The 27,385-nt window shown below is 51.7% G+C and overlaps 3 protein-coding genes across 9 annotated transcripts; 2 read left to right on the forward strand and 1 right to left on the reverse strand.

Annotated features, from left to right (window-relative positions):
- Positions 1-2,798: 2,798 nt before the first annotated feature.
- On the forward strand, positions 2,799-14,648 carry Slc16a5 (solute carrier family 16 member 5). Of its 2 annotated transcripts, none has more exons than XM_046449610.2 (4): positions 2,799-3,263; positions 6,546-6,689; positions 10,000-10,809; positions 11,932-14,648. In XM_046449610.2, the coding sequence occupies exons 1-4, from the start codon at positions 3,065-3,067 to the stop codon at positions 12,177-12,179; spliced, it is 1,401 nt and encodes a 466-aa protein (XP_046305566.1). In that variant the 5' UTR covers positions 2,799-3,064; the 3' UTR covers positions 12,180-14,648. The 2 variants fall into 2 exon arrangements, with proteins under 2 accessions (XP_046305566.1, XP_046305567.1); XM_046449611.2 differs by lacking the exon at positions 2,799-3,263 and adding an exon at positions 5,834-6,100.
- A 1,145-nt stretch (positions 14,649-15,793) lies between these two features.
- Armc7 (armadillo repeat containing 7) lies at positions 15,794-25,190 on the forward strand. 6 transcript variants are annotated; one of them, XR_006852771.2, is made up of 4 exons: positions 15,794-16,176; positions 16,269-16,412; positions 17,320-17,549; positions 23,554-23,684. XR_006852771.2 is itself a non-coding variant. In XM_046449600.2 (4 exons), exons 1-4 carry the CDS (start codon positions 16,086-16,088, stop codon positions 23,692-23,694), a joined length of 429 nt encoding a protein of 142 aa, XP_046305556.1. In that variant the 5' UTR covers positions 15,794-16,085; the 3' UTR covers positions 23,695-23,835. The 6 variants fall into 6 exon arrangements, 5 of the variants coding, with proteins under 5 accessions (XP_046305556.1, XP_046305555.1, XP_046305558.1 ...); XM_046449600.2 differs by lacking the exon at positions 17,320-17,549 and adding an exon at positions 17,685-17,737 and having other exon boundaries at positions 23,554-23,835; XM_046449599.2 differs by lacking the exon at positions 17,320-17,549 and having other exon boundaries at positions 23,554-25,190.
- Nt5c (5', 3'-nucleotidase, cytosolic) lies at positions 25,191-26,795 on the reverse strand. Its single transcript, XM_046449598.2, has 5 exons — positions 26,500-26,795; positions 26,127-26,227; positions 25,990-26,050; positions 25,677-25,791; positions 25,191-25,574 (listed from the first exon to the last, which is right to left on the reverse strand). The coding sequence occupies exons 1-5, from the start codon at positions 26,683-26,685 to the stop codon at positions 25,429-25,431; spliced, it is 609 nt and encodes a 202-aa protein (XP_046305554.1). The 5' UTR covers positions 26,686-26,795; the 3' UTR covers positions 25,191-25,428.
- Between the last annotated feature and the right edge of the window lie 590 nt (positions 26,796-27,385).

The raw sequence follows: 27,385 nt of genomic DNA on the forward strand, positions 1-27,385 counted from the left end.
GTGAAGGCCACTATTCAGAATAGCAAACAGGAAGGGACCTGGCCCGCCTGCGGTGGGGTCAGGGAAGGCTCCTAGGGGTGCTGCAAGGGCTGAATCCTGAAGGACAACCAGATTCTCTCTGGCAGCCAAGGAGGAACCATCTGGCCAAGGGAGGGGACTGGAAGACCAACTGGACGTAAATGCTATGCTTGTGACCAGGGAATTCTGGCAATGCGGGAAGGGACAGTCCCCTTGTGGAAGGTGGAGTGTTCAGGGGGTCCCAGAGGGAGACTGGGGCCACAGAGCTGGGACACAGCTCCCTGTGGGTACAAACTGAGTCAAGTGCAAAGGGTCCCCTGACTCTGCTGCGTAGGCTGCACCCCAGGATCGGGCCTCCAGAGACCTAGGGAGAGGAGACACCAGGAAGGAGCCAGCCCCCCCCCCCCCGCCCCACTGACAGGTATGGGGGAAGATGACAGAGAAAAGATCCCAGCGGCATGGGCAAAGTCCCCAAAAAGGCTGCTTAGGAAAGTGACAATTTCATAAGCCTTCTCCCCCAAGGGAACAAGACAAGAGAGAACAAGAAGGACCAGAGCAGGTCGGTGAGGAGAGAAAGCTGGGAGGGGCAGGCGGAGCCCGAGGCTGGTGGGAGCTGGGTATGAAGGTAGGTCGGAGGGGCGGTAGGTAGGCGGTAGGTAGGGGAGGCAGGTCGAGGTCCTACCTGAGGAGAGGCTGTGGAACGTGGCACTGGGGCTGCACCAGGGAATCCAGCAGCACCTGGGGCCTTACCATTTGCTGGCGGAACAGAGCTCTTGGGAGAGGTAAGAACCGGTTTACTGGAGGAGCCCCACGTGAGGCACCTGTCGCTGCCGACCTGGACCACCAGAGGAAGACAGGGCTGGGATGTCTCTAGAGCTGAGTGTGCCACGCAGGCCCAGGGGAGCAGGAGACGCCCTGCCCCACCCACAGGCTCACCCACGCTCAGCTCACACCCTGAGACTGTGGTAAGGTGCTTCCTACCTGGGCAGGTGTTCTGGGGCCCTCTGGGAGGGAAGAGGTTTGGAACCTTGAAGAAGACAGCTTGGTGTGAGCAGCTTTGATGCTGTTTTAAAACCCAGGGGCCCAGGGCTGGGGCTGGGGCTCAGCGGCAGAGCACTCGCCTGCACGTGTGAGGTACCGGGTTTGATCCTCACCACATAAAAATAAATAAATAAAATAAAGGTATTGTGTTCAACTATAACTAGAACAATATTCTTAAAAATAAATATACATTTATTTTTAAATTTAAACCTGGGGGTGCTGAGTGGGTGGATGACTTGAGGAGTTTAAGACACCACCTCAAAAAGAAAAGAAAAGAAAAATATCTCTCTGGGGCTTGGGATCCTCCTAAGGCCCTGGGCCAAAGGGAGGAGGGCTGTAGGACCAGCAGGTTGAGGTCCTACCTGAGGCAGAGGCTGCTCCCTCCCTACCTGTCGCAGCCCAGAGGCCTGAGCGCAGGTGAGATCCCGAGGCCTAGGCAGGGAGCAGGAAGTGAGTCAGGAGGATCTGCAGAGGCTCCTCCGATGGGAGCAGTGAGCTGGGCAGTGGTGCTGAACGAGGTATGCCCGGCTTCGCTCTTTCAGAGCAAAGATGTGAGTGTGTGTGCACACGAGTGTGTTTATCTCTGTGTGTAACTGTGTGTGTGACTGCCAACGTGTTTGTGTACCTACTTGTGTGCCTCTGGATGAGTACATATGGCTGCATAGTGTGTGTGACCATGTGTGTCTACATGTCAGTGACGTATGTGTCTGTGTGTCTGGAATTCTCTATGTGTGTCTATGTGAGTGTGTGTCTTCATATGAGTTTGTGTACCTGTGTGTGTCTGTGTGCGACTGTGTGTATCCATGCCTGTGTGGCTCTGTGTGTGTGTGTGTGTATGTGTGGTAGGGGTGACAGAAGAGCCTTTGCAGATGGCAGATCATTACTGAAGAGATCATGGAACTTGACTCTTGGCCTTGAGCTCTTTGTAGCCTTGGAGTGAACCTCCTGCCTTATCTTTAAAAGCTGCAGGTCAGCACCGGTCACACGCCCTTGTCAAGCCAAACTGTGTACTCCTTGCATACACTCAGTGCCTGCCCATTCACCCTGGCCTTCCCAGCAGTGTTGACAATGAACTTAGGCAATTCGTGTGGCATTGTGAAAATCTATGTCAATATTTAGGAAGCCTGGTCAAGAATGCTTGAAAATGTATCTGTGTGCACCTATGGGGACATTAGGATTTCACTGGCCCTAGAAGTGCACTTTATCAGTGCTTTTTTGTCTTTTTTCTGTTTCTGGGGATTGAACCCAGAGTGCTGTACCATTAGGCCACATTTAAAATTTTGGCTGGACGTGGTGGTGCATACCTATAATCCCAGCAATTTGGGAGGCCAAGGCAGGAGGATCACACATTTGAGGCCAGTCTCAGTGAGGCCCTGTCTCAAAATTAAAAAAAATAAAATAAAATAAAAATGAAAAGGGCTGGGGATGTGGGTCAGTAGTTAAGTAACCCTGGTACAATATATATATATATATATTTGTTGTTGTTGTTGTTTTGAGATGGGGTCTCCCTAAGTTGCCCAGATTGGCCTAGCATTGTGATCCTCCTGCCTCAACCTCCCAAGTCACTGGGATTACCAAGGCACCACCTGCATCCTGCTCAATCCTGCTCATAAGTATTTATTGAGTGGTCTCAGGAGGTTCTACCTGCTGACCGCCAGGTGACATAACTACTGGAAAGAATTCTACCTAGCAGCCTGGTGCCATTGGTCACTGCCTGCCCCACCCCTGCAGCACTTCCTGCCTCCTCCTGCCAGGCTGTCTCTGGGAAGTGGGTGAAAGGAGATGCCGAGGCCAAGGTATGGCCTCTAGCCACCTCCCAGGGGGTGGTGCCCCTCTGTGATACCTGGTGCTGCAGCATGAGGAAGAGACAGATTCAGGCACCTGGGGAAGACGGCAGTGAGTTGAGGGAGGGCTGGCAGCCTGCCCACCACCAGGCTCCATCTGTCCCCTCTCCAGGCAGTGGTCACTAGGCGGAACAGGACTGTGGCCGTATTGGTAGAAGAGGATGCCCCAGGCTCTGGAGCACGCGGACGGCAGCTGGGCCTGGGTGGTACTGCTGGCCTCCCTGGTGACCCAGGCTCTCACCTTGGCCTTCCCTACCTGCATAGGCGTGTTCTTCACCGACCTGCAGCGAGACTTCCAGGCCAGCAACAGTGAGACCTCCTGGTTCCCCTCCATCCTGATGGCTATGCTCCATGCTGGGGGTGAGCAGCCTGGGGATGGGGTGAGGTGGAGACAAAAGGGGCCTGGGATGGGGAGGAAGTCACAGAAGCTTTCTCTCCTGGGTACCTTCTTAAAATTTCATCTAATTTCAGCAGGCTGGCCCCCCCTGACTGGAATTAGGTTGGACTGAGTAGTGTCCCCAGGAGATTGGACTGGGGATGGGGAGAATGAGGAGGCACCTGAGGTGCAAAGCCAGCCAAGAGCCTAGAGAGTCCTCTTGGTGGCCCTTGGAGGATTGAGCCAGACTGTAGGTATGCAGGGGCGCTCAGCACCAGACTGGGGCCAGCAGACATGGCTCCACCATGTTGCAGCTGGACTATCTCTTGGAACATCTTTTCTCCCTCTGCTACAAGGAGGTAACACCCTGCATCCTTCACAGCCGCTGCATGGGATGATAGGGAAGACCACGTGGGCTCCGGGGAAACATATGGAGCTGCGAATCATTAGTATTTTATAGACCTTCTTCAGGGCTTCAGGATGGGAAGAGGGACCTAAGGACGATGCCAGGAACAAGACTGGGCAGGCCAAGGCCCCCCCCTCTCCCCAGGGCTTCTTGCAGAGAGGAGGCTGCAAGGGCTGGAGCCTGGAGGGAAGGTCATCCCCACTTTCCCTGCTCCTTGCTCAGAGGCCCCAGAGCCTGGTTGACAGCTCCAGGAATGTGCCCGCCTCACCCTGACCCCAGTGATGGAGGCAGGGCAGGAAGTGCCCAGCAGGGTTCTCACGGGAGCCCTGGGTGCAGGTCCTGCCCTGGACTCCTGGGAGCTCTCCAGGGATACTCCACAGATGGCGACCCCAGTGGGAGGGTGACTGGTCAACAGGATCCAGACCCGACCACCCACAGAGCTCTCCTGGGTGCCTGTTTGCTTACCTTAGCAGCCCTGGCTCCTGCGTCCCTCTCTGCCACTCCCTCTACCTGGCACCAGCAGCCTGCTTGCTATTCCAGGTCCTTCCCTTCCTGGCACTGGGAGTGAGGAGACCAGGAGGAATCAGCACCCTCCAAAATGACCCCTGAATCTGCTGCCCCAAGCTTGGACTCAGGGCAAGGGGACAGGTCATGCTTGGCCCACTCAGCATGACCCAAGTTTGGAGTGGGCAGTGGGAATCTTTCTTTCTCATGCAGGTAGAGAAGGGCCTGGGCCAGAGGCTGGGGATCAGGCATCCTATGAGGACCGCCACTCCCCATCCAGCTTTAGGCCTTGTAGCCCAGAGCACCAATATCTCCATCAGTGTGAGATTTCTGTTTGTCTGTCTGTCTGTCTGTCTCTCTCTCTCTCTCTCTCACACACACACACACACACACGCACACACACACACATACACACACAATCTTTAGCCCATACTCAGTCTGAGTCGTGTAGAAACCTTAAACTTGAACAAAAGCATCATCATCCTTTGGCTCACCTGCCCCACACGTCTTAGAGGTGAGGAAAGCAGTAAGTACCAAGTGCAAGGCTTTCCCTGGTAGTGGAGTACAGGCGGGAGTGGGGAAACAGCAGTGGCCCCTGCAGGGACACACCTGCCTCCAGGTCCCCACCCCAGCCCCACCCCGTAGTCAGTGACTCAGGGCTTTTCCCAAAGTCACCTTTCCCTGTCAGGCCAAAGTCTCCTTGGCAGGAAGGAAGCAAGGACCAGCGGTCACACCCACCGGCAGCCTTGCCTTTCCCTGAGCAGCAGGTGGATGGCGGGCCACAGCTTCCTCCTGACTGCTGGGTCGGGCTGCTAGCTCACCGTTGCTCTTATGCCTCACTGTTTCACACCACATGCCCCCTCGCACCACTCCATGCACACACGCTCTCTCTGTCCCTCTGGCTGTACTCTGGGAGAGTAATTTGGAGAAGCTCCATTATGTGTGCTTGGGGGCAGGGCACTGTGTGAATGTGGCCCCTACGACGTGCCCAGTGAAAGCGCACGAAAGAGAAGACAAGAAAGAAAGAAAGAAAGAAAGAAAGAAAGAAAGAAGGAAGGAAGGAAGGAAGGAAGGAAGGAAGGAAGGAAGGAAGGAAGGAAGAGGGAGGGAGGGAAGGAGGGAAGGAAGGAGAAAGAAAGAAGAAATAAAAGAAAAGAAATGGAGGAACACCTCATGGACCAGTGATGCTTTATTCAGCACCGGAGGGGAACATTTTTTTGAGGGAGATGGCATCTGGCCCCCACAACGGTTTGGCTTTCATAGGGCCTTGGCAGAGCCAGGTCATGGGGGCAAATGGCATCTGGCCCCCAAGAGGGTTTGGCTTTTATAGGGCCTTAGCAGAGGAGCCAGTGTAGGGTGAAAGTGTAGGGTGGGCGGGAGGACAGGTAGGCAACCAAATCCTTCCCCAGGATCGGCAGGCTGGACTAGCTGCTTTCTATCTGGCAGGGTGTGGCTGGTTTAAATTTAAAAAAAGTCACTGGGGCCCTAGTGTGGTGATTTACACCTGTAATCCTAGCAATTTGGGAGACTGAGACAGGAGGATTGCAACTTCAAGGCCAGCCTCAGCAACTCCATGAGAACCTGTTTCAAAATTTTTAAAAATAAAAAGGGCTAAGGATGTGGTAGAGCACCCTCTGGTTCAATCTCCAGTACTGCCAAAAAAAAAAAAAAACCCACTGGGATAGAGTGGCAGGCCCTCTCCACATAGAGCTAAGTAGAGCCTAGCTCGGGGTTTGGGGCATTTTTTGTTTTTGATTGAACCAAGGGCATTGTGTATGCTAAGCACACTCTGCTCCTGATCTACACCCCAGCCCTAGGAGTGGATTTTGATGGTGGCCGGACATTATGGGAGAGAGGAGAAGGTACCTAGCCTGATTTTCTCCAGAACACTCCAGAGACCAGAGCAAGGAGGTACTAGGTGGTCCAGGGCCCCACCCAACTACATAATCCAAAGGCGAGGGAGGATGGCCAGACTTCCAGAGGATTGGGAGCAGCATAGAAGTGGGACTGGAAGTGCCCACCATGGTTTAGACGTCCCTGGATATGGCCATGAACCAGTCCAGTTTCATCTGGACAGGACTGGTCTCAGGGGCACAGTGCAGGGCCTGGGTCTGCCCCTCTGGGGATGCTTATCGGGGTCAGCATCATCCAGCCCAACCCCTCCCTCCGTTGGGGAAGAAACTGAGGCACAGGGCAGGACCAAGACCTGCCTGGGCCACACTGCCACGCTGTAGCAGGGTAGGAGATGCCAGGAGGGTACACTTTGAACCACCTGGGTAGTTCCTACTGAAACCCTCTCCCCCGGACTGCAGGCCTTCTCATCCGCTGCCGCCTACTGACTGTTTCCTCCCCACAGGACCTCTGTGCGGCATCCTGGTGGGACGCTTTGGCTGCAGAGTGACCATGATGCTGGGTGGGCTGCTGGCCAGCCTGGGCATGGTGGCCAGCTCCTTCTCCCGTTCCCTCAGCCAGCTGTACCTTACAGCAGGAATAATCACAGGTAACTGGCCTTCTCTGAAGGGGCAGGCAGGTGTGGATAGGGTGGACAAGCCTCTTAATTCTCTGAAACTGCTTTCAGTCCACTGGAAGATGGACAATGGACAGATATATAAGAAGGCTTAGATGTTCCTAATCTTAACGGTGCATGAGAAGATAGGATGGAAGATGTGAAGGCATCATGGCCCTGGGTGGGCATGGGCAAATGTGAAACAAGAGATAAATATCTAGCACAGCCAGTGCAGGAAATACAACCAGGCAGGGGGAGTTTGCTAGTCATAGTCAGGGAGGGCCTCAAAAAGAAGGTGACATTTGAGTCAGCTTTCTGTTGCTATAACAAATACCTGAGATAATCAACTTATAAAGAAGAAAGGTTTCTTTTGGCTCACAGTTTCAGGGTCATGATCAAGTTGACCCTGTTACTTTGAGGCATGTGGTGAGGCAGCATGGCAGAGCAAAACCACTCACCTAATGGTCAGGAAGCAAGAGAAAGAAAGGAAGGGGCTGGGGTCCCACTGTCCCCTTTTAGGTCATACCTCCAATGACCCAAAGACTTCCCACTAGGCCCCACTCCCTTATGTTTCTACCACCTCCCAAGAGCACCATGCTGGGGACTGAACCTTCAACATTGGCCTTTGGGGGACACTAAACCAAAACAGAAAGCAGAGATTGAACAGGCGTGAGGGAATCTAGTTTGAGGCAATCTGAGTAGGAGCATTCCAAGCAGATGGAAGTGATGGGGAGAAGTCAGTCTCTGGATGCTTGTGACGGGCAGAGAGAAGAGCCAAAGGTGACCCCAGGTTCCAAGAGTCAAAAAGGTGACACAAGGGATTTTTGCCCTAAGCCGCTAAAAGACTGGAGCAGTCATTAGCTATAGGGGGGAAACGCGATGGGACGCTCAGGTTTGGACAGGTCCAGTTTGGAGCTCCAGAAAGAGACCTGAGCTGGGGCAGGCAGTTCAGGAGTCCCCACACGGTGGGAGCAAAGTCGAGTTGAGACATCGCCCTCCTGTCAGAGAGGGAGTGAAGTTGGTGGCTGAAGAGGCCTGAGCCCAGGCTATCCCCAGCTCAAAGGTCTGGACAGGAAGAAGTGATCTGGGAGGCAGAAGAGTCAGGAGAGTTTCTCCAGAGTGACAAAATTCCTGGCACAGTGCTGCACACCTGGAATCCCCGCAACTCGACAGGCAGAGGCAGGAGGTTTGCAAGTTTAAGGCCAGCCACCGCAACGGAGTGAGACCCTCTCTCAAAATTTAAAATAAAAAAAAAATGGCTAGGGATGTGGCTCAGTGGTCAAGTACCCCTGGGCTCAATCCCCAGAACCAAAAAATAAAAAATGAGTGCTGAAGTGTGCCAGGCTGCTGATGGGTCAGATGAGATGAGAGCCAGAGGAACTCTGCATCAATGAGGCCTTGGACACCTTGATAAGAGCTAGTCTGGTGCCGAGGTGAGGGTCAAGGTCTGATCAATCAGGTCCAAAAGAAAACAGCCAGTGGCTGGTAGTGATGGCGGTGGTGGTGAAGCTTAGTGGGAGAGTGCTTGCCTAGCATACCTGGACCTTAGCGTCGCCAAAAACAGAAAACAAACAAAAAACAAAACAGAGCATACAGGAGGGGATTAAAGATAACAGATATACACCTAGCATGTGTGAGTCCCTGGGGTCATCCACAGCACCACCAAAAAACCAAAAAACTTTCTACAGCATTTCTTTTTTTCTTTTTTTTTTTTTTTTTTTGTGTGTGTGTATGGTATTGAGGGCCTCACTCATGCTAGGCAAGCACTCTACCACCGAGCTACAACCAATCTTTTTTTTTTTTTTTTTTTTTGGCCCTGGGAATTGAACTCAGGGGCACTCCACAACTGAGTCACATCCCCAGCCCTATTTTGTATTTTAATTAGAGACAGGGTCTCACTGAGTTGCTTAGGGCCTCGCTTTTGCTGAGGCTGGTTTTGAACCTGTGATCCTCTGTCTCAGCCTCCTGAGCTGCTGGGATTACAGACATGTGCCATGGTACCCTGCCCAACCTTTTTTTTTTGTGTGTGTGTATGTGTATGTGGTGCTGGGGATTGAACCCAGGGCCTTGCGCATATGAAGCAAGCTCAACTGAGCTATATCCTCAGCCCCCCTGGCCCAACCTTTTTAATTCTTGTTTTCAGATGGTGTCTTGCTAAACTGCTTAGGCTGGCCTCAATATTATGATCCTTCTGCCTCAGCCTCCTGATTAGCTGGGATTATAGGCATGCAACACTGAAAGAACACAACTCCTTTTTGTGTGTGTGGTACTGGGAATCAAACCCAGGGTTTTGCACATGCTAAGTACACACTTTACCACTGAGCTACATCCCCAACTCCTTCTCCAGCATTTCTATGTTAAGGGACCAAAGAAATGGACTAGAACCCAAAAGGAGTTGTGGCATCAAAAGGGTTTGGTTTTTTAATAATAGGGGAAATACAATAAAGGAGAATGATCTAGTAAAGATGGGAGGAAAGGCTATTGCAGAAGAGAGGGGGATTGCTGGACATGTGTCTGAGTGGACAAGCTGCAGGGAGAAGTAGAGGGTTGGCCTCTGACTGCATGGGTGGGTCATAATCCCAGATGAGCGACTGAGTGTGAGGCTGGGGAAGAGGTGTTGGAACACACAGAGGAAGAAGAGGCCCAAATGGTCACCTAGAGGGGGAAGATGAGTGAATGACCAAGGAAGCCCGTAGTGTTGTTAGGAGCTGCCCAAGGGCCCATTAGGGGCCAGTGGTCATGCGTCATCTTGAACTTGGTCTCTAGCAACACAGCTAAACAGGAACAGAGCAGGTGAGGAGGCAGGAGGGCCCCTTGGGGAGTAGTTTTTGAGCTGGGATGCAAGTGGAATGTCTGAGTAGAGAACATTCCAGGCAGAGGAGATGGCAACTGCAAATCCTCTAAGGTAGGAGCAGCTTGGTATCCAGAGGAAGAGAAAGAAGCTGATGTGGCTTGATCCTGGTGAGCAACAGGGAGTGGCCTGAGATGGCATCCCAGAGGTGAGCCAGAGCCAAACTGCACAGAGCTTGCCAGGGCGTAGTAAATACTTTGGATGTTTTCCAAGTGTGACGGGAAGTGTTTGGAAGGTGTTAAGTGGGGTGCCACTGGAAGCCCAAGGAGGGCAGACCTGAGGGGTGGGGTGCTTACAGGGAGGTGGAGAGACAGGCAGACCCCATCTTCAGTGCACGGGAACTTGGAAGTCAGTCTGGGCTAAAAGTGAGGAGGCAGATGTGGGACGTGGCCACTCTGGATGCAGGTGGAAGGCCCCGGAACACCCTGAGTTGTCGCCTCTCTCACCCTGCAGGCCTGGGCATGTGCTTCAGCTTCCAGTCAAGCATCACTATGCTGGGCTTTTATTTCGTCCGCCGGCGGGTGCTGGCCAATGCACTGGCCTCCATGGGTGTCTCTCTGGGCGTCACCCTCTGGCCACCATTTGCCAACTACCTCCTGGAAGACCTGGGCTGGAGGGGCACCTTCCTTGTCATCGGCGGGGTCCTTCTCCACTGCTGTGTCTGTGGAGCCATCATGAGGCCCGTGGCCACCAACACAGCCCCTGAGACCACAACAACTCCCGCTCCACCTTTTAAGACAACTGCCCGTGGCTGCCTGGCAAGGTGTGGTTTGATCATCCGGCACCACCTGGCCTTTGACATCCTGTGGCACAACACGGGCTACTGCGTGTATACACTGGGAGTGACGTGGATGAGCTTAGGTTTCTTGCTGCCACATGTCTTCCTGGTCCCATATGCCAGGTGGCATGGGGTAGACGAGGACAGGGCGGCCCTGCTTGTTTCAATCTTCGGTTTTTGCAACATCTTCCTGCGGCCCACAGCGGGGCTGGTGGTAGGCCGGAAGAGATTTGCCAGCTACCGCAAGTACCTGTTCAGCCTGGCAGTGCTGCTCAACGGGCTCACCAACCTGGTGTGCACAGTGTCCGCGGACTTCCGCGTGCTGGTGGGCTACTGCCTGGTGTACAGCGTGTCCATGTGTGGCATTGGCATCCTCATCTTCCAGGTCCTCATGGACATTGTCCCCATGGATCGGTTCCCCAGCGCCCTGGGCCTCTTCACCATCCTAAGTGGCATCGCTTCCCTCATCTCCCCGCCACTGGCTGGTAAGCCCTGGGAGGGAGGGCAGCCAGGTGTGCCCAGATGGGAGCTGGGTGGGGAGAGTATGGGGCTGGGCAAAGGGGAACAGTCCAGACAGATGTGGTCCTAGTCCACTCTCATTTCCAAGGGCAGGGATTTGGGACTTTTTTTACCCCAGGCACCCAGGAACTGTGCTATAGCCTGTTCCCCACCTAGCACACAGGGTACGAAGAGTTGAAAATATGGATTTGCACACCAGACTTAGACCTGACTCCACCTTCCTCTCTGTTTTCTTTTCAGAGAAGTGGGAATGATAATAGGATCCGCCTCATGGGCTTGCTGTGAGGCTCTCAGTAAAGAACTTAGTAGAGAGCCAAGTGCATAAGGGCTGGGCCCACACTTACTGTTATTAGCACCCTGGTTCCCCTACTCCCTACCTGTGGGACCCAAACAAGTCACTGTCCTTCTCTGAGCCACAATGAAGACTGCAAAAATGCAGAAGAGAGCACCTGCTCTGACATTCATTCACCCAGGCCAGTCACTAGGTGCACATGGCCAAAACCATCCTCCTGGGGCTTACCTCCCAATGGAGGAGTCAAGAGTAGAAGCAAAGAGACAGTTATGACCACAGTGGTGGCTTATGTGGGAAGGAAAACATGATTTGGAAGGAGAGACCTACGGGGGACAGCTTGCTGGGCAGCTAAGAGTGACTTTGATAGTAAACGGGGGAAGATTTGTCCAGTCCTCTGACAGTGTGTGTTAGATGTCCAGATTTCCAAGGGGGTTCCCCAAGCAAGTAAGAGGAGGAAGCTCCCCAGGAGGGGATAAAGATGGGACTGGGAAGAGGCTCAGAAGACATCTCAGACTCTGCTAGCCTTGTCTCCTTGCTCCCTGACACCAAGGGTAAGGGAGTCATGCCCAAAATCTCTCTTCCAGTCTGAGGACTCCTGACCAGGCCAGGGTAGGCCTACTGCTTCCTCCCTTCCTTCCATTCCATAATCTAATGAGTCCCTGGTGGGTGCCAGCAATAATTTCTTATCTAGAAGAGTCAGAAATAAAATCCCTCCTATCACTAAGGAACAGTTACAGTGTGGGGGGTGGGTTGTAGTAGCCCCAGACAGTGGCCTAACTTGCTCTCTGCTCCCCAGGGTTTCTCCTGGACACCAGCAACAACTTCAGCTACATTTTCTTCATGTCAAGCTTCTTCCTCATCTCAGCTGCCCTCTTCATGGGTGGCAGCTTCTATACCCTGCAGAAGAAGGAGTGGCGGGGCAGGGAAGCCAAGGCCAAAGGAGCCATTTCAGAGGCCACCCCAGTAAAGGATCCAACCCTGGAAGACAAGGACGATCACAAGAAGCATCTGTGTTCTGAGGTCATGTATGTGACCAGTGTCTGAGCTTCAAGGGTCACATGTGTGACCAGCATCTGAGCCTTCAGTGAACCTTTTCTCAACCCAGGAACAGGGCTTCCAGCTGCTTTGAAGGGTGCTGGTATAGAAGATAGCTCAGGAGGCCTGGATTGAAGGTTGTCCAGGCTCTGCAAGTTGGGACTCAGCCAGGACCTGGAAACTTGGAGGCCAGTCTCTGAAGACACAAAGTTCCTTCCAGTCAGCAGAAACCAGGAATGGGCTTTCCTCCTTGGGCCCAGAAGGTGGGTCTGAGCCCTGCTCCATGCATCAGGGCCAATTAAGCTCAGTGTGCCGTGGGCCATGAATGACGTTCCTACAACCCAGCACACTGGACCTTCACGCCAAACCTTTATACCTCCAACATCAGCTCTGCTTATCTTTCCATGGCTTCCAGACAGTTCTGAAGAGCTCACCCTCCTGTCCATCTTCACCCTCAGGGCAGCCAAGACTGTGGATGTGGTTGCCCCCACACAACTGGCTGGGCTTGGCTGACTGGAGCCCTGGGACAGGCAGTAGTGGAGGACAGGGCTGAGGAGTGGGCCTAGATGTAGGATGGAGACAGATTAAAATTGGGTGGAGTGTCCATTCTGGTACCTATGTAGAGAGGAGAGGAATCCCTGGCTTGGGTCCCAGAATTGGGAAAGCCTGAGGGGTGCCTTGTCATCCCAGTAGGTTACTCCAGGGCTTTCCTCCTCCTTTGGCCCACCCTATAGCCTTGGTGGGAAAAGTGATGCTGGGTCAGGGGAAAGCAGGACATCTGGCTGACCCAGGGAGGCGAAATCTCACCAGGCAGTGCACCATTGTGAGAAATAGGGCTGTTTGCAACAGAAGACTTCATGTAACCTTCCCTGACTCCAGAGAACCCTTTTCTCCCTGGTGCTTAGAAGTGTCACTTCTGGGGCAAGTAGTAGGCTGGGCCAGCTGCCAGTCCATCCCCACTTTGCTGTTGCCCTTCTCTGAAGTCATCACCTAGGACTGGCTGTCATCAGCCTAGGCTTGTCCCAGCAGGGTACCCCAGGGAATAGGAAAACAGAGTTTGTTTGAATTATACACAAAAATGTTCCCTGCAGTGGGTCATAAACTCTGAACTAATAAGGGCAGAGAACAGGTCTGGAGTAGTTTCCTCCCTCCCCTTTCCTTTCTCCCAGCTTGGCAGGGGCTGCTTGGGCTTAGGACCATGTTTGTTGATTCAGGCTCAACCAGGCTCCAGCAAGAAAACCTTATCAAGAAAAATTATTTTGTTTTTATGACCTGATGCCAGCCTTCCTCCTCCACCTGTCTATCTGGTTTGAATGTCCATCCTTGGGGCTGTGGTGTCCCAAGACTCATCACAAGTGCCCTCTTATGGCCAGAGAAGGTAGTGCAGAGATATGGCAAGGGACACCGGGCTGGGATACAGGTTTGACTCAGCCACAATTTACTGTGTGACTTTGGGCAAACTGTTTATCTCTGGGCCTTGAAAAAAGGGGATTATCTTGGATGAGCCAACATCTCTTCCAATCTGAAAAGTCTGATTATGTGAGTATACTTAAGATTCCTGTTGCCTTTCTGCCTCCCACCCAACTGAGCTTGGTCAATAGCTGTAGCTTGTGTTCTGAAGGGATACATTTTTCCATCTCAACTCAGTGAAGAAGAGAAGTGTGGCTGGTAGGTAGGTCCATCAAGTTTTGAGATGCTGTGTATCTCCTAAATGGCCCACTTCTTGAAAACATATAAGGAAAAAAATATATCCAGGAACCTTCAGCATAGGAAATTCTGACCTCTCCTGTCTCCACACAAGAGTAGCAAAAAACCAAGAGGAGTGGAATGGTCCAATAAATAAGAAAATATTAATTAACCATCTATTGTGGGGCTGGGAATATAGCTCAGCTGGTAGAGTGCTTGCTTTGCATCTTGCATGCATAAGGTCCTGGGTTCAATACCCAGCGTCACACACACGCAAAAAAAAAATCTATTTGTGCCACAGACTGGGTAGAGGAATAAGACCTGGTCGCTGTCATCAGCCCAAAACCAAGGACTAAGAATTCTTTCACGAGGAGGGTCCCTGAAGCCTTAGGAAGAGGACAAGACCAAATGTGGGAGGCTGACTAGCACGTGACTGGGTCTGACTCCCCTGCTGAGCGGTGTGGCCAGCGGTGGTCACTGGTCAAGCTGCTGGATAGCCTTGGTCTTCTAGGGTGACTGTGTCTCGTGCATGAATGTGCCTTCCTACAGCCCCATGGGTGGAGCTATGCTCACCTGTTCCTTTGTAATATTACCCCTTGCCCTGTTTAGGATAGAATGTTCCATGGAAATGCCTTTTGTATGTCCCCTTCTCTTACTGTGCCCTTGGGTGTGGCCTTCCTAGATGTGAGTAAACCTGCTGATAGCAGACATCATGAAGCTAGACTCAGCCCCTTGAAACATGACCCCTTGCCTTATTTGAATAGCTTCTCTTCAATAAAAGGGGTCAGCACATTCTCTCTCTCTCTTTCTGTAGACCCTTAAGGTCAGAGGAGCAGGCACAGCACACCCCCCCCAAAAAAAAAAAAAAAAAAAGTATTTCTGTCTCTTGTGTGGTTATTTCCCGCAGCCCAATTAGCCCATTCCCCTGGAGTGACCCCTGAGTGTTTTAGTGGAGAGCAAACCCAGCAACCAAACATAAAAAAGGGAAACTGGAGTGACCCACATGACTCCAGAACCCACTCAGTTGATTACATGGAAACTGTCTGGGACAATTCCTGGAGGAAGGGTGGGGCTCACCTTCAGGCCTTTGCTTCTATTGTCCAGGGAGAGGCAGAGAAGAGCCCTGGCCACCTTGAGCTGAGATGCACTTCCCTGAGCCTGCACAGGCTCCCGACAGAAGCCCAAAGGCCTGGAGCCCTCACTGAGCAGCCAGGGAACCCAACCACCCAGACTGAGGTCAAAACCCCTGCCCTGAGGCTGTGTGTCATGTAGAGGCCGATCACAGGGATCTTAAACCTCAGAGTGTGGAGGCCACTCTGCTTTAAGGCAGGCTCAGAGCTGAAGGTACACGGTCCCTTGTCCTCAGAAAGCTCACAAACGAAACCTCTACCACCACAAGACCTATCATCTGCGATCATGAGACCCCCATCACACAAACTTTCCCGAAAACCCCTGATAGGAATCAGGTCAATCGGCTCCAGCGTCCAAAATATCCAGAATTGTACCTCTGTGCAAAACGAGGCGCTTTTCAGGGCTCGTCATTGCTGCCCCGCTGCGCCTGGCTGACAAAGAGCCTTAGGACTGACCCAGTCCCCGTGATTTCTGGCCAGAGGTGGCGGATCCTCACGGGTCCCGACGGGGGTTTGGGGGTTGGAGGGGCCACCGTAAGGGCAACAGATCTATGGGGGCGCAGAGAGCCGACCCCCGCGCTCCAGAGGATCGAGAAGGCGGGCGTGGGGCGTATGGACGTGCTTAAGCCGCGTGGGCTTCGACTTGTGCGCGCTCCCAAGCGCCCTGGAGGCGCCACCTGCCTCTCACCACGCAGCCTCGTACACGGCCGCACAGTGCCCAACCGCAGCAGCCCCAGCACCGGGGGCAGCGCTCGGCGCACGCACTCGGCGGAACTCAGCGGAAGCCCCGCCCCCGGGGCCGGCCCGCCCCTTCCGCTCCCTGAGAGCCGGTCGAGCGCGGCTTCCGCCCGGGGTTTAGGAGTCGGAGTCGGTGCTTCAGTTGGCCGCCGCCCCCTAGTCTCCCAGTTTGGATTTTCGAACCCAACTCCTCGGCCTTCACATCAGTTCCATCTTCAAGTTCCAGCCGAACCTGAACCCAGGAAAGAAGCCCACGTGCCGCCTGTCCACCCGTGGAGAGCCAGGTGAGGTTCTCGCCCGACTTAGGGCCTCGCCTTCCCCTCTCCCATCGGTCCCGCGAAAGCCCTCCGCGGCCCCGACCATGGCCCAGAAGCCGAAGGTAGACCCCCATGTCGGGCGGCTGGGGTATCTGCAGGCACTGGTCACGGAATTCCAGGAAACCGAGAGCCAAGGTGAGAGGCGCGGGTGGGCGCCAGGGGAACCCTCAGGAGTCCGACCGCGACCGCCTTCTGGGCCTGGTTCCAGCGCTTCTTTTCCTTCGCAGACGCCAAGGAGCAAGTCCTCGCCAACCTTGCCAACTTCGCCTATGACCCCAGCAACTACCAGTATCTGCGGCAACTACAAGTCGTGGATTTATTCCTCGATTCTCTGTCGGAAGAGAATGAGACCTTGGTGGAGTTCGCTATTGGTAAGCCTGGGGCTAGTCACCTAGATACCTGATGAGCAGGGGAGAGTGTTAGAAATGAGCCCGGGGCTGGGGGCTGAGGCTGGGGCTCAGTGGTAGAGCGCTGGCCTTGCACGTGCGAGGCACTGAGTTCGCTCCTCAGCACCACATATAAAAATAAAGGTATTGTGTGTCCATCTACAACTAAAATAAATAAATAAATAAAAATAAAAAGACATCTTAAAAAAAAAAAAAAAAGAAAGAAAGAAATGAGCCCTTGGACCGCGCGCGCGGTGGCCCACACCTGTAAGGTGTGAACTTGAGGAAGATCTCAAGTTCAAAGCCAGCCTCAGCAACTTAGGGAGACCTTGTCTCAAAATAAAAACGAAAAAGGGCTGGAGATGTGGTTAAGGGCCCCTGGGTTCAATCCCTGGTGCTAAAAATAAATAAGCCAGTCCTTGGGAAAGGACTGGGCTTTTTTTTTTTTAATTTTAATATTTATTTTTTAGTTTTTTCGGTGGACACATCATCTTTGTTTGTATGTGGTGCTGAGGATGGAACCTGGGCCGCACGCATGCCAGGCGAGCGCGCTACCGCTTGAGCCACATCCCCAGCCCAGGACTGGGCTTTTCTAAGCTTCTTTTTTTTTTTCTTTTTTCTACTAGAGCTAGGTGCTCAGTCCCAAATGCAGTGCCTATCTCAGTATCAAATGCTTCCATGTGCGCCTCTGCAGTTTGTATTTCTCAAATGTTTATCATATATAACTGTAAAAGAGAGTCCCAGTGTTACTTAACATGCTTAGTGAATTCTGTCATTTTCCTTTCTCATAATGTTTCCAGAACTGGGTGGATACACTGTCAAATACCTATTATGCTGCTAAAAAGCTCTGTTCTGGGCTTTGAGACTTTGAGTGTTTTGTCTCTGATGGCAGAGGAAAACAGAAGGGGACACCTGAAGGGGGGATTCATTCATCCAACGTGGTGTGTGCAGTCCTGGCCATGACTTGATGCAGTGGCCCTGAACGAGATTGCTTCTGGAATAACTAGCAGAGAGAAGGACTGGATCAGATTGCCCTTAGTCATGGCTCACAAAACCAAAACCAGTGTCTGTCTGTTGGCAAGTAACAGTGGGTTTGGTAGAGCTGGGCTTTGAGTCATACAGGTATGTTCAAGACTTGCTCTGCCTTTTTATTGTCTGAATATGTGATTTCCCTTCTCTAGTCATTTGTCAGGAACAGTATCAGTAACTCCCTTTTACATTATTGAGAGAATTAAATGAAATATGATGCTTTTTTAGGGTCGGTGTCTACAGCTGATGCCGTTGGCCTGCACCCAAGAACCTGGTTGAGGGTAAACAGATTCCTTTTCTCTCAGAAAAATGAGATGGAATTAGATAACACCCTATCAAAGGAGCCACCCATCTGTTCCAGGGATTTTGCTCTCTGGAAAAACATCACTGAGTAATAGGGGAAAAGAGGAGCCTGGCGTTGAGGGTGTTGCTCAGTATTAAGAGTTCTTGCCATGCTGGGTTATAGCTCAGTGGTAGAGTGCTCACCTTGCATGTAGAAGGCACTGGGTTTGATCCTCAGAACCACATAAAATAAAAGTATTGTGTCCATCTACAACACTAAAAAAAAAAGGAATCTGAGGCACAGATATCTGCAACTATTCTGGCTAACAGCGGGCAGGGTCAGAATGCAGGCTTCCTTCCATCAGTCCCTGAAGACCACCACAGTAGCAGATATCTGTGTCAGTTCTGATGAGGCAGGGCTGAGATCTGCTCCAGGGTCCAATGGCTTTGCCTCCCTGTCTGAGGTTGGAAGTCAGGTGTCTGCTGGGGGCTTCATTCTGACTGTACTTATTTCCATCAGTTGTGGCAATGGCCTGAAAGCTGTAGTGGTCCCTTGCCACCACATACCACTACAGCTCACCTTGTACCACTGCCTGCAAGGTCTCTGAATCTGTCACCACCTACTAGGCAGGTGGTGCTGAGCCCTCTTTATATATCAGGGAACTACTTAGGGAAGTTAGTTTAGTACTGGAAGTTCACACTGTTAATGATGACTGGAGCCACAATTTTACCCTAGTTCTGGAAGATTCTGCCCTCAGGGGACCCAGCTGACAACCCATATGCAGGCCCCAGGACATCAGCTTCCCCTGTTCTTTGTTTCTGCTGCACCTGGCCTCCTCCTTCACATCCCTGAGCTAGTTCTTATGGGAAGTCATCCCCCCTGAACTTGGTAGTGCCCACAGTCCCCAGGGCCATATCTGGTCAGTGTCATAGAGGAACTACCACTGGAAGATGGCTTTGATCAAGCCAGAGCTGCCCCAACTTGAGATATTGGATGGGAAGTGGATGAATTATGGGAACCAGATGTAAAGTAACTACTAATTGGTTGAAAGAATTCTGAACTGAAACCCCAATTTACAACATTGGTGGCCTTGTATTCATTTAGGAATGTTTGCCCAAAGCACCATTGGGTGACTCTCAGGTGCCCTATACACCTGCATCATCCTAGATGCTACCTGAAGATGTAAAAGAATCAGGAGAGAATTCTTTGCTCCCAGTAAAACTGATTAAATCCTAAAATATAGAATTCTTGACAGTTTTTCTACTAAAGTGGGACTTAAATAAGTGGCCCTCCAGGATTCATTTCAAGTTCTTTCTTATTTATTTATTTGTTTGTTTGTTTATTTATTTATTTATTTATTGTAGTTGGACACAATATCTTTATTTTATTTATTTTTATGTGGTACTGAGGATCGAACCCAGGGCCTCGCTCTAGCGTTGAGCCACAACCCAGCCCTTAAATGGCTTTCTTATGTTCCATTTCCTGCAATACATGTTGCTGCCACCAGATGGTAGCAGTGTTTATATAAAGGTTGGTAAATAAGCCCTCAATGACCTCTCTGGAAAATATTGTTTAGTAAAATGGGAGATAAATGTAACCCATGATCCAGCACTTCTGTTCATAGGGTTAGAGACATGCACATCCAGACACATGCAGAAAAACACCATTAGCAGCATTGTCTGTAATAATCCCAAACTGGAATGATTGAACAATAAAATGGACACCCATGTCATCAACTATTCATACTATTAATAAATGAAAATGAAATCTACAGCTAGATTCAATTTCTTTTTTCTTTTTTCCTTCTTTATACTGGGGATTGAACCCAGGATGCTATATCCCAGCAGTCCCCCCGACTTTTTTTTCTTTCTTTTTTTTTTTTTTTTTTTTAAGACAGAGTCCTGCTGAATTGCTTTCTACATTGCTGAGGTGGACCTTGAACTTGTGATCCTCCTGTCTCAGCCTCCCAACTTGCGGAGGTTACAGGCATGCACCGAGTGCAATAATCTTTCCAACATAATGTTAAATAATTGATGCCAGATACATATAAAACTCATGCCCTGATCAGGGAACTGTACCTCTGAGGGAGGGAGAGGATTGCATCAGAAAGGGATGTGCAGAGGCTTGAGGACTCCCCTCATGCTGGCTATGTGGGCACTTGCCTCTTCATTGTTAAACCCTACCTGGATGTGCCAGCACTTTTCTGTACATGTGGATTGCTGATATGACCCTGTGCCAGCCAGGTGCCCTAATCACATCACTTAATTCTCTGCCCATTTTACTGGTGAAGAAACTGAAACTTAGAGCTGAGTTGCTTGCTCTGGTCCCCTAGTCCTCCCTAAGTGGCAGTACTGAGGTTCTAATTGGATCTGTCAGACACAAAGCTGTTGCTATATTTGGTGACTGACTCCCTGCACCTCCTTGTGCTGATCAGCTGGGCTTCTGGGCTCACACATTGTGCTGTTTAAAATAAATCCCCCAGCTATTTACCTGTGTCAAGATTCTGTCCCATCACAGAAAAGAGGTGATATGAGAATCTCTGGTCCATTCCTCTCTCCCCGCTCAGAAGGCTAGCTCCAGGCTGCTTCTACCTGAGCCAGGCCACCTCTGTCATCCCTGTGTGACTTGGAAAGACCAATACCCCTTTCCCTTAACTCTAGGCCCAAGCAGCACTGTTTGTTTTGTGTTTTATTGATGTATGTAAATTCATAATTCTTTCACATGGTATGCAATTAAAATGGTGTGTAGTGAACAGTATCACTCCTTCAGTAGCCACTTTCTTTCTTTGGTGCTGGGGATAGAACCCAGGGCCTCACATCTGCTAGGCAGGCTTTCTACCCCAGCTGCAGCCCCAGTCCCCTTGTTTGCCTTTTCTAGAGGCAGCCACCATTATTAGTTGCTTGGATGCTCTCCAGAGATTTTTTTTTTTTTTTTTTAGGATTTACAAACAGGTAATTTGTATGTGTCATTTTCATGGCACATCTACACATGAGGAATCTATATTCATTCTTTTTTTTTTTTTTTTTTCCAATTTAGCAACATATTTTGACATACCTGTAAAGAGCTGCCTTGTTCATTTGTTTGTTTGTTTACTGGTCCTGGGATTGAACTCAGGGGTACTTCACCACACATTTTCACCCCTTTTTTATTTTGAGACAAGGTCTCACTTAGTTACCCAGGCTGAACTTGAACTTGTGATACTCCTGCCCCAGCCCCTCAAGTTGCTGGGATTACAGGGGGGAGCCACCATGCCCAGAAGTTTTTCTGTTTTGTTGAGACAGGGTGTTTTAGTCAGGTTTTTGCTGCTGTGACAAAAAACCCTGACAAGAACAGCTTTAGAGGAGGAAAAGTTTATTTGGGACTCACAGTCTGAGAGGCCTCAGTCAATAGACAGCTGGCTCCATTCCTCAGGGCCCAGGATGAGTTGGAAAAAACCCAGCTCAGGACATTACCAGCAAGCAGAGAGACTACACTTGTCAGATATAAAATACACACCCCAAAAGGCATGCCCTCCAATGCCCCACCTCCTCCAGCCACACACTACCTGCCTTCAGTTACCACTCAGTTAATCCCCATCAAGGGATTAATTCACTGATGAGGTTAAAGCTCTCATCACTCAATCATTTCACTTCGAATGTTGTTACGTGATCTCACATTTGAGCTTTTGGGGGGCTCCTAATAGACCATAACATAGGGTCTATGTTTTCCAAGCCTTGACTCCTGGGCTCAAGCAATCCTCTTGCCTTAGCCTCTGGAGTAGCTGGAACTATAGGTGCACATGACCCAACCCCAGTGAAGATTTAGACCTGGCTGCATCAACTCAGTACCCCAGAGTAGGCAGGGCCTTAAGTGTAATAATACCTTGGAACACCTGGAAGAGCTCATTGAGTGGCGAGGTGCCAAGTGCTGACCAAGCCCTCGTCAGCATCTCCTCATTTAATCCCTGGGACAACCTTCAGACTCTGCCCTTGTGGACCAGACTGCCCCTCCCAGCACCAACACCCTACTTGCTATGTGACCTGAGGTCAATCTCCTGGCCTTTCCCAGTTTTCTTATCCCAGGCTGCAGTTGAGGTTTCCTCAGTGGTATCCATGGATCCTGATGTCTACAAGGGTCCTGCTTTGTTCTATTTTTTTCTTCCTGTCTTTGTTCTATTTTTTCCTTGTCTTTTCTGTTTGTCCAAAGCAAGTTCATTAGCCTGTCAGAACTTGTTCTTTTGTTTTGTAGTCATTTCCTAAAATTGCATTGTTCTCAGCCTACAGTGAAGTGTACAGATATTGGAAGTGCAGTTCAGTGCAATGCAGTTCATTAAGTTATGTGCACCTCCATGGAGCAACTCCTAAATTAAGGTGTGGAATGTTGGGGCTGGGGTTGTGGCTCAGTGGTAGAGCGCTCACCTAGCACATGTGAGGCACTGGGTTCAATTCTCAGCACCATATAAAAATAAAATAAAGGTATTGTGTCCACCTATGACTAAAAAAAAAAAAAGATGTGGAATGTTCCCTCTACCAGAGGTTCTTGCATGCCCCCTCCCACCTTGACCTAATGACAGCCCTAACCACTGTCTCTCTAGATTGCTTTGCCTATTTATTTTTTGTACCAGGGATTGAAACAAGGGGCTCTTTCCCCCTGATCCACATCCCAGGGCTTTTCATGTTTTTATTTTTTTGTTTTGGTACCAGGAATTAACCACTGGGCCACATACCCAGCCCTTTATTTTTTACTTTGAGACAGGGTTTCACTAAGTTGCTAAGGCTTACCTTGAAATTGTGGTCCTCCTGCCTCCGCTTCCTGAATACCTAGAATTACAGGCATGCACCAGCAGTTTTTCAACATCGCGTAAATGGAATCATGCAGGATATACTCTTCTATCTGGTTTCCTTCATTTGACCTGGTGGCTTTGTTGTTGTTGTTTTGTGGGTTATTTTGTTGTTTGTTTTTTGGTACCAGGGATTGAGCTCAGAGGTCTTTAGCCACTAAGCCACATCCCCAGCCCTTTGTTTTTATTTTGATACAGGGTCTTACTAAATGCTTAGGGCCTCACTAAGTTGCTGAGGCTGGCTTTAAACTTGCAATCCTCCTGGCTTAGCCTCCTGGGCTGCTGGAATTATAGGCCAGCACACCCAGTTCTTGAAAATGTGGTGCTGGGAATTGATCCCAGGGCCTCCTGCATGCAAGGCAAGTGCTCTACCACGATGCTACACTCTCGGCCCTTCTGTGTGGCTCTTGCCCCACAGCCTTCCTTAGTTCTTCAGGGCTGTTACACATAGGTAGACTAAGGGTGGGAGTTCAAAGTAGCCTTGGCTGTGGCTTCTCCAGGGTCTTCTGGTTCCATCTTCATGCTCAACCCAGGGTGTTTGTGGTTTGTTTGTTTGTTTGTTTCACCCAGGAGCACTTAACCACTGGGCCACAGACCTTATTTTTGGTACAGGGAACTGAACCCAGGGCAGTTAAGTACTAAGCCACATTCCCAGCCCTTTTAAAATATTTTATTTAGAGACAAGGTCTTGCTAAATTGCTGAAGTTGGCTTTAAATTTGTGATCCTCCTGGCTCAGCCTCCTAAGACCCTGGGATTACAGGCATATGCCACCATGCTTTGCTGTTTGTGCCACTTCTGAAAGGCTAGGCAATAGCAGGCAGGCCTTTCTGGAACCTTGAGAGAGTGGGCTGGAGCCTGGAATGAGCTTTGCATCCCTTTTTCCCTGGGCCAACTGCTTATTATAGGCCTGAGCCCCTCCCTGGGACTCAGGATGGAGAGGAACTGGGAGAGGTGATAGGAGGAAGACTCTGAACCCATCCTTGCTTTTCCCCAGGGGGCCTCTGCAACCTGTGCTCAGACAGGGCCAACAAGGACCACATTCTGCAAGCAGGTGGCATCCCACTCATCACCAACTGCCTGTCCAGTCCCAACGAGGAGACAGTGTTGTCCGCAGTTACCACGCTCATGTACCTGAGCTCACCAGGTGCCAGCTCCCACCCCGAGCTGACCTCCACACCTGTGGTCCAGTGCATGCTGCGCTTCTCTCTTTCTGCCAACACAAGGCTCCGGAACCTGGCCCAGATCTTCCTGGAGGACTACTGTTCCCCAAGTCAGGTGGCTGAAGCTCGCAGCTGGCAGGCCCACTCTGCCATGGGTATCCCACTGCCAAGGACTGAGGCCCCGCAGCAACCCTGACCCAGGCAGCTCCCAGTGCCACAGCACTGTTATTTCTGGGGACCACAGTCCTGGCAGGGAAGTAGGGGAACACAGTCTGTCAAAGTGTTGCCTTTTCTACCATCTTAAAGGTGAAGTTTTTCAGCACAACAAGTGTGTACACTGTGCTGAAAAGGCAGTTGGAGGGACGTGAGACCTGTGGAGGTCAAAGCTGGTGCTGTCTTCATGAGCTGACACTCAACACACTGGAAGTGAGGGACCTACCCCCAGTGCCACCACCTCCAGGCTCACACTCATGTCAAAAGCACGGGCCCTAAATCCAGATGTAGCACAAGGGCCTGCTGGGGAGCAGAGCTGGAACTGAGGCTTGGGATTGGTCCCTGGGCCTGAGGCAGTGAGGGACTAGCCCTTAACAGAAGTGTCTGGTGTAATTTTGAGGTAGATATGAGAAGCCTCATCGTTAAAAGGACCTGGCTGGGGGGCGGCAGGGGTGTAGCTGTGGAGGTGTGTGTGTTTGGCATGCATGAGACCCTGGGTGTGACCCCAGCAATACCAGAAAAAAGAACTTGAGCCCTGGGAAGCTGAGGTGTCACACCTCCCCCTCCAGGGCTGTGGAAGACCACACTTCCCCCTCAAGTTTCCAGGCTGGGCTCCTGGCCATGGTGGACACTGACCTGTGGAACTATGGCCTGGGATAAAGTATCTCCACAGCCCTTCTAGCTAGTAGGCACTGTATAAGGGTTTCAAGGATGAAAACTTGTGATGTTAACATGGCCAGCAAGCATTAAGACCAAGGCCCTGAGAGTGATGACACATCAGAATAAAAGCAGGACCCCTTAGAGTGGGATAGTCTCCCCTCACTGTTCCAAGGCTTCCAACTAAAAGCCTGGCCGCCATCTGCTGTCACAGGAAGCAGCCAGGGAGGTAAGGCTTGCCCTGAGATGTTTCCACAGGCCCATGGATTTCAGGGGCACAAATGAAAGGGTGATGCTCAAGGTAGAGAAGAAGAGGTATGTGTGCACCCCCTGATGCTGGTCAACAGAGAAAGGAATGTGGTCCCAGTGGAAAGTTGTGGTTTGGGAAAAATGGAGGGCCCTGGCCTCTCAGGTGCACCCCTTAGACGGCCATACAAAGGCCATTCTAGAGGAATGCTATCCAAGTGGGTGTGGAAGCAGGGGCAGGAGCCACAAGATGGAGAAGGGAGGAAGCGTCTGTTCTCATAAGCCCTTGTTCCAGCTGCACCCACCTGGCGCTCTTATCCCTCTCCTTTCTCAAATAAAGGATTTTAAGAGACCAGACAGTCCAAGTTTTTTTTATTAAAAGGGTCCTGACTAGCTGATTTTCCATTGTATTTCTGTGCCAGTTGTGCTCCAGGTACAGCCGTCTCTGGAGGTGCCGGGTGGCTGGGCCTGTGCAGGCAGAGGTTACTGGTCTCCATTCTGCATGGCAGGAGTCCCCTGGCTCTTCAGGGATTCCCTGCCAGCCTGCCTGCCTTCACTTCAGCACTGTCGCCTGCAGGTCCAGCTCATTCCCACTACACAGCTGCCCGCTTGCTCTCTATAATTTCCCTCCAATTGTCACTCCAGGAGAGCAGACGTCTCCTTGAAGGGGGCAGGGCCAGGTGCTGATTGTGACAGCAGGTGAACAAGATGTGCTCCCAGCTTGGGGTTTCCTCTAGGCCTAGGAAGGAAAGGCATGGAACATGTAATCTGGTTATTTTTACCCTCTACCTAATCCAGGCAGGCCAGATGCCTGGAGGTTGCCAAGGATAACAGGTCCAACCTTGAATGGTGTCCTTATCATCAATGAGCAGATCTCCCAAGACCACAGTCTTGTCTCTTGTCAGGATAATGCGCTCCACAAACTGGGGTCCCAGGTGTCGCTCGACCCAGCGGTACTGTATGGGAGACAGATCAGTCAGCGGGGCCTGAGGAACCCTGCGTCCAGAGACAGCGCAGAGTGAGTGGGAGTCCTTGAAATGTTTCTCCTTCCCCCAGCCCCCACCCGGGGAGGCCAAAGCTGGTGCTGTCTTCATGGGCTGACTTGATTTTCAAAATCATGATCTGGTAAGCTAAGTTAGCTCAGGCGGCCGCACCTTCTCACCCACACAGTGGTCAAACTTCAGCAGAGGGCTGGAGCAGATGAAGACCTCAGTGCTGCAGAGAAGGGGGCCCAGTTAGATCCGCAGAAGCCACCGCTGTCCCGCGGGCGTCACCGCCCCTCCCTCCTTACTCTGGCATGGCGTTCATCTCCCGCAAGGCTTCCAAGGCCCCCGGGATGGGCTCCAAGTCTAAGAAAAAGCCTGGGGCTTCATACACGCTGGCCACTTTATCCTGCAAGAGAAGAGTTCTCGGTCCTGGCCTCGCCTCCAGCAGATGGAGCCCCGGAGACATCTCCATTAAGCTCCCCAGGCCGGGGCTTCGGAGAGAGGAGGGTCGCGGAGGGTCGCGGAGGGTGGGCGGGCACTCTCCCGACCTTTCCTGTCCCGGGGTGAACTATGGGTGCAAAAGTGGGAGTTTTGTTCATTTCAAACAAAAGGGGTGTCCCCGGAATGAAGCCCAGGAGCTCCTGTCCAAGCGGCGTGGCTCCGGGCTCCGTGTCTTACCGCCAGGTCGGGCCGCAGGGCTCGGTACTGCTCGCTGGCCAGGAAGCCGCGGCGCTGCTCCAGCGGCACGTGCGGCTCCCCGGGGAAGCGGCGGTGGAAGCCCCGCAGGAGGCCGGCCTCGAAGTCGGCCAGCACGCCGTCCATGTCCACCAGCACACGCACAGGCCGCGCGCGCTGCGCTGCCATCGCCTCCAGGCTGCGGGGGTCTTGGGGTCTCGAGGGTCTCGGACCCAAGGGGCTGAGCCGGCCGGAAGCGCGGAGCGCTGGGCGCCGGGTGCCGCTGCTTCCGGTCCGCGAGCCGTGGGCGGAGCCCAGTCAGACTAGCCCGGCTAATTTGCATAGGCCGCAGGTGGGGACGCTGGGCGACACCCGGCACAGGTCCTCAAACCTGTCTTCCTGTCGACCTGCGGTGGCAGGAACCCCTTCTGGAATACCAGGGCAGGACGGCTGAAGGCGATCTCTTTTATGATCCTCAGCTTTTTCGTGACCCACCCTTCGTCCTCCCAAAAAAGGCACGATCTAAAATACTGGAAGTTATCTTCTTTTTTTCTCCCCCGTCCTTTTTTCTCTGTACTGGAGGTTGAACCGGTGTCGTTTTACCACTGAGCTATATCCCCAAGCCCTTTTCATTTCTTGAGACACAGCCTCGCTAAATTGCCCAGGCTGGCCTCAGATTTGTAATCCTCCTGCCTCAGCCTCCCGAGTCGCTGGGTTTACAAGAGTGCACCACGGTGCCCAGCCTGTGAAGCACCTTCTAACAAGGAAGCAACGCGTTTAAAATCTGTGGGCCTGGCTGCACATATTAAATTCGAAGTCTGAGGCCACCGACAGTTCTGTCCTAACTGCTTGACGAGGCTGGATTTAGAGACCCCAGACCAGAGCCCCT

The sequence above is a fragment of the Marmota monax genome, unplaced genomic scaffold, assembly GCF_021218885.2.
Source record: "Marmota monax isolate L192 unplaced genomic scaffold, Marmota_monax_Labrador192_F-V1.1 WCK01_AAM20220418_F8-fsc00292, whole genome shotgun sequence".
Taxonomy (NCBI): Eukaryota; Metazoa; Chordata; class Mammalia; order Rodentia; family Sciuridae; genus Marmota; species Marmota monax.

Bases quoted from the DNA above. Each gene is read 5' to 3' on its own strand.
- Slc16a5 (XM_046449610.2), top strand. From the start codon at position 3,065: ATGCCCCAGGCTCTGGAGCACGCGGACGGCAGCTGGGCCTGGGTGGTA. The intron at 6,690-9,999 runs GTAACTGGCCTT...CTCACCCTGCAG, and splicing joins TACAGCAGGAATAATCACAG to GCCTGGGCATGTGCTTCAGC. The intron at 10,810-11,931 runs GTAAGCCCTGGG...TCTGCTCCCCAG, and splicing joins CATCTCCCCGCCACTGGCTG to GGTTTCTCCTGGACACCAGC.
- Armc7 (XM_046449599.2), top strand. From the start codon at position 16,086: ATGGCCCAGAAGCCGAAGGTAGACCCCCATGTCGGGCGGCTGGGGTAT. The intron at 16,177-16,268 runs GTGAGAGGCGCG...TTTCCTTCGCAG, and splicing joins CCAGGAAACCGAGAGCCAAG to ACGCCAAGGAGCAAGTCCTC. The intron at 16,413-23,553 runs GTAAGCCTGGGG...GCTTTTCCCCAG, and splicing joins CTTGGTGGAGTTCGCTATTG to GGGGCCTCTGCAACCTGTGC.
- Nt5c (XM_046449598.2), bottom strand. From the start codon at position 26,685: ATGGCAGCGCAGCGCGCGCGGCCTGTGCGTGTGCTGGTGGACATGGAC. The intron at 26,051-26,126 runs GTAAGGAGGGAG...CCTTCTCTGCAG, and splicing joins GAGATGAACGCCATGCCAGA to CACTGAGGTCTTCATCTGCT. The intron at 25,575-25,676 runs GTTGGACCTGTT...TTTCCTTCCTAG, and splicing joins TGATAAGGACACCATTCAAG to GCCTAGAGGAAACCCCAAGC.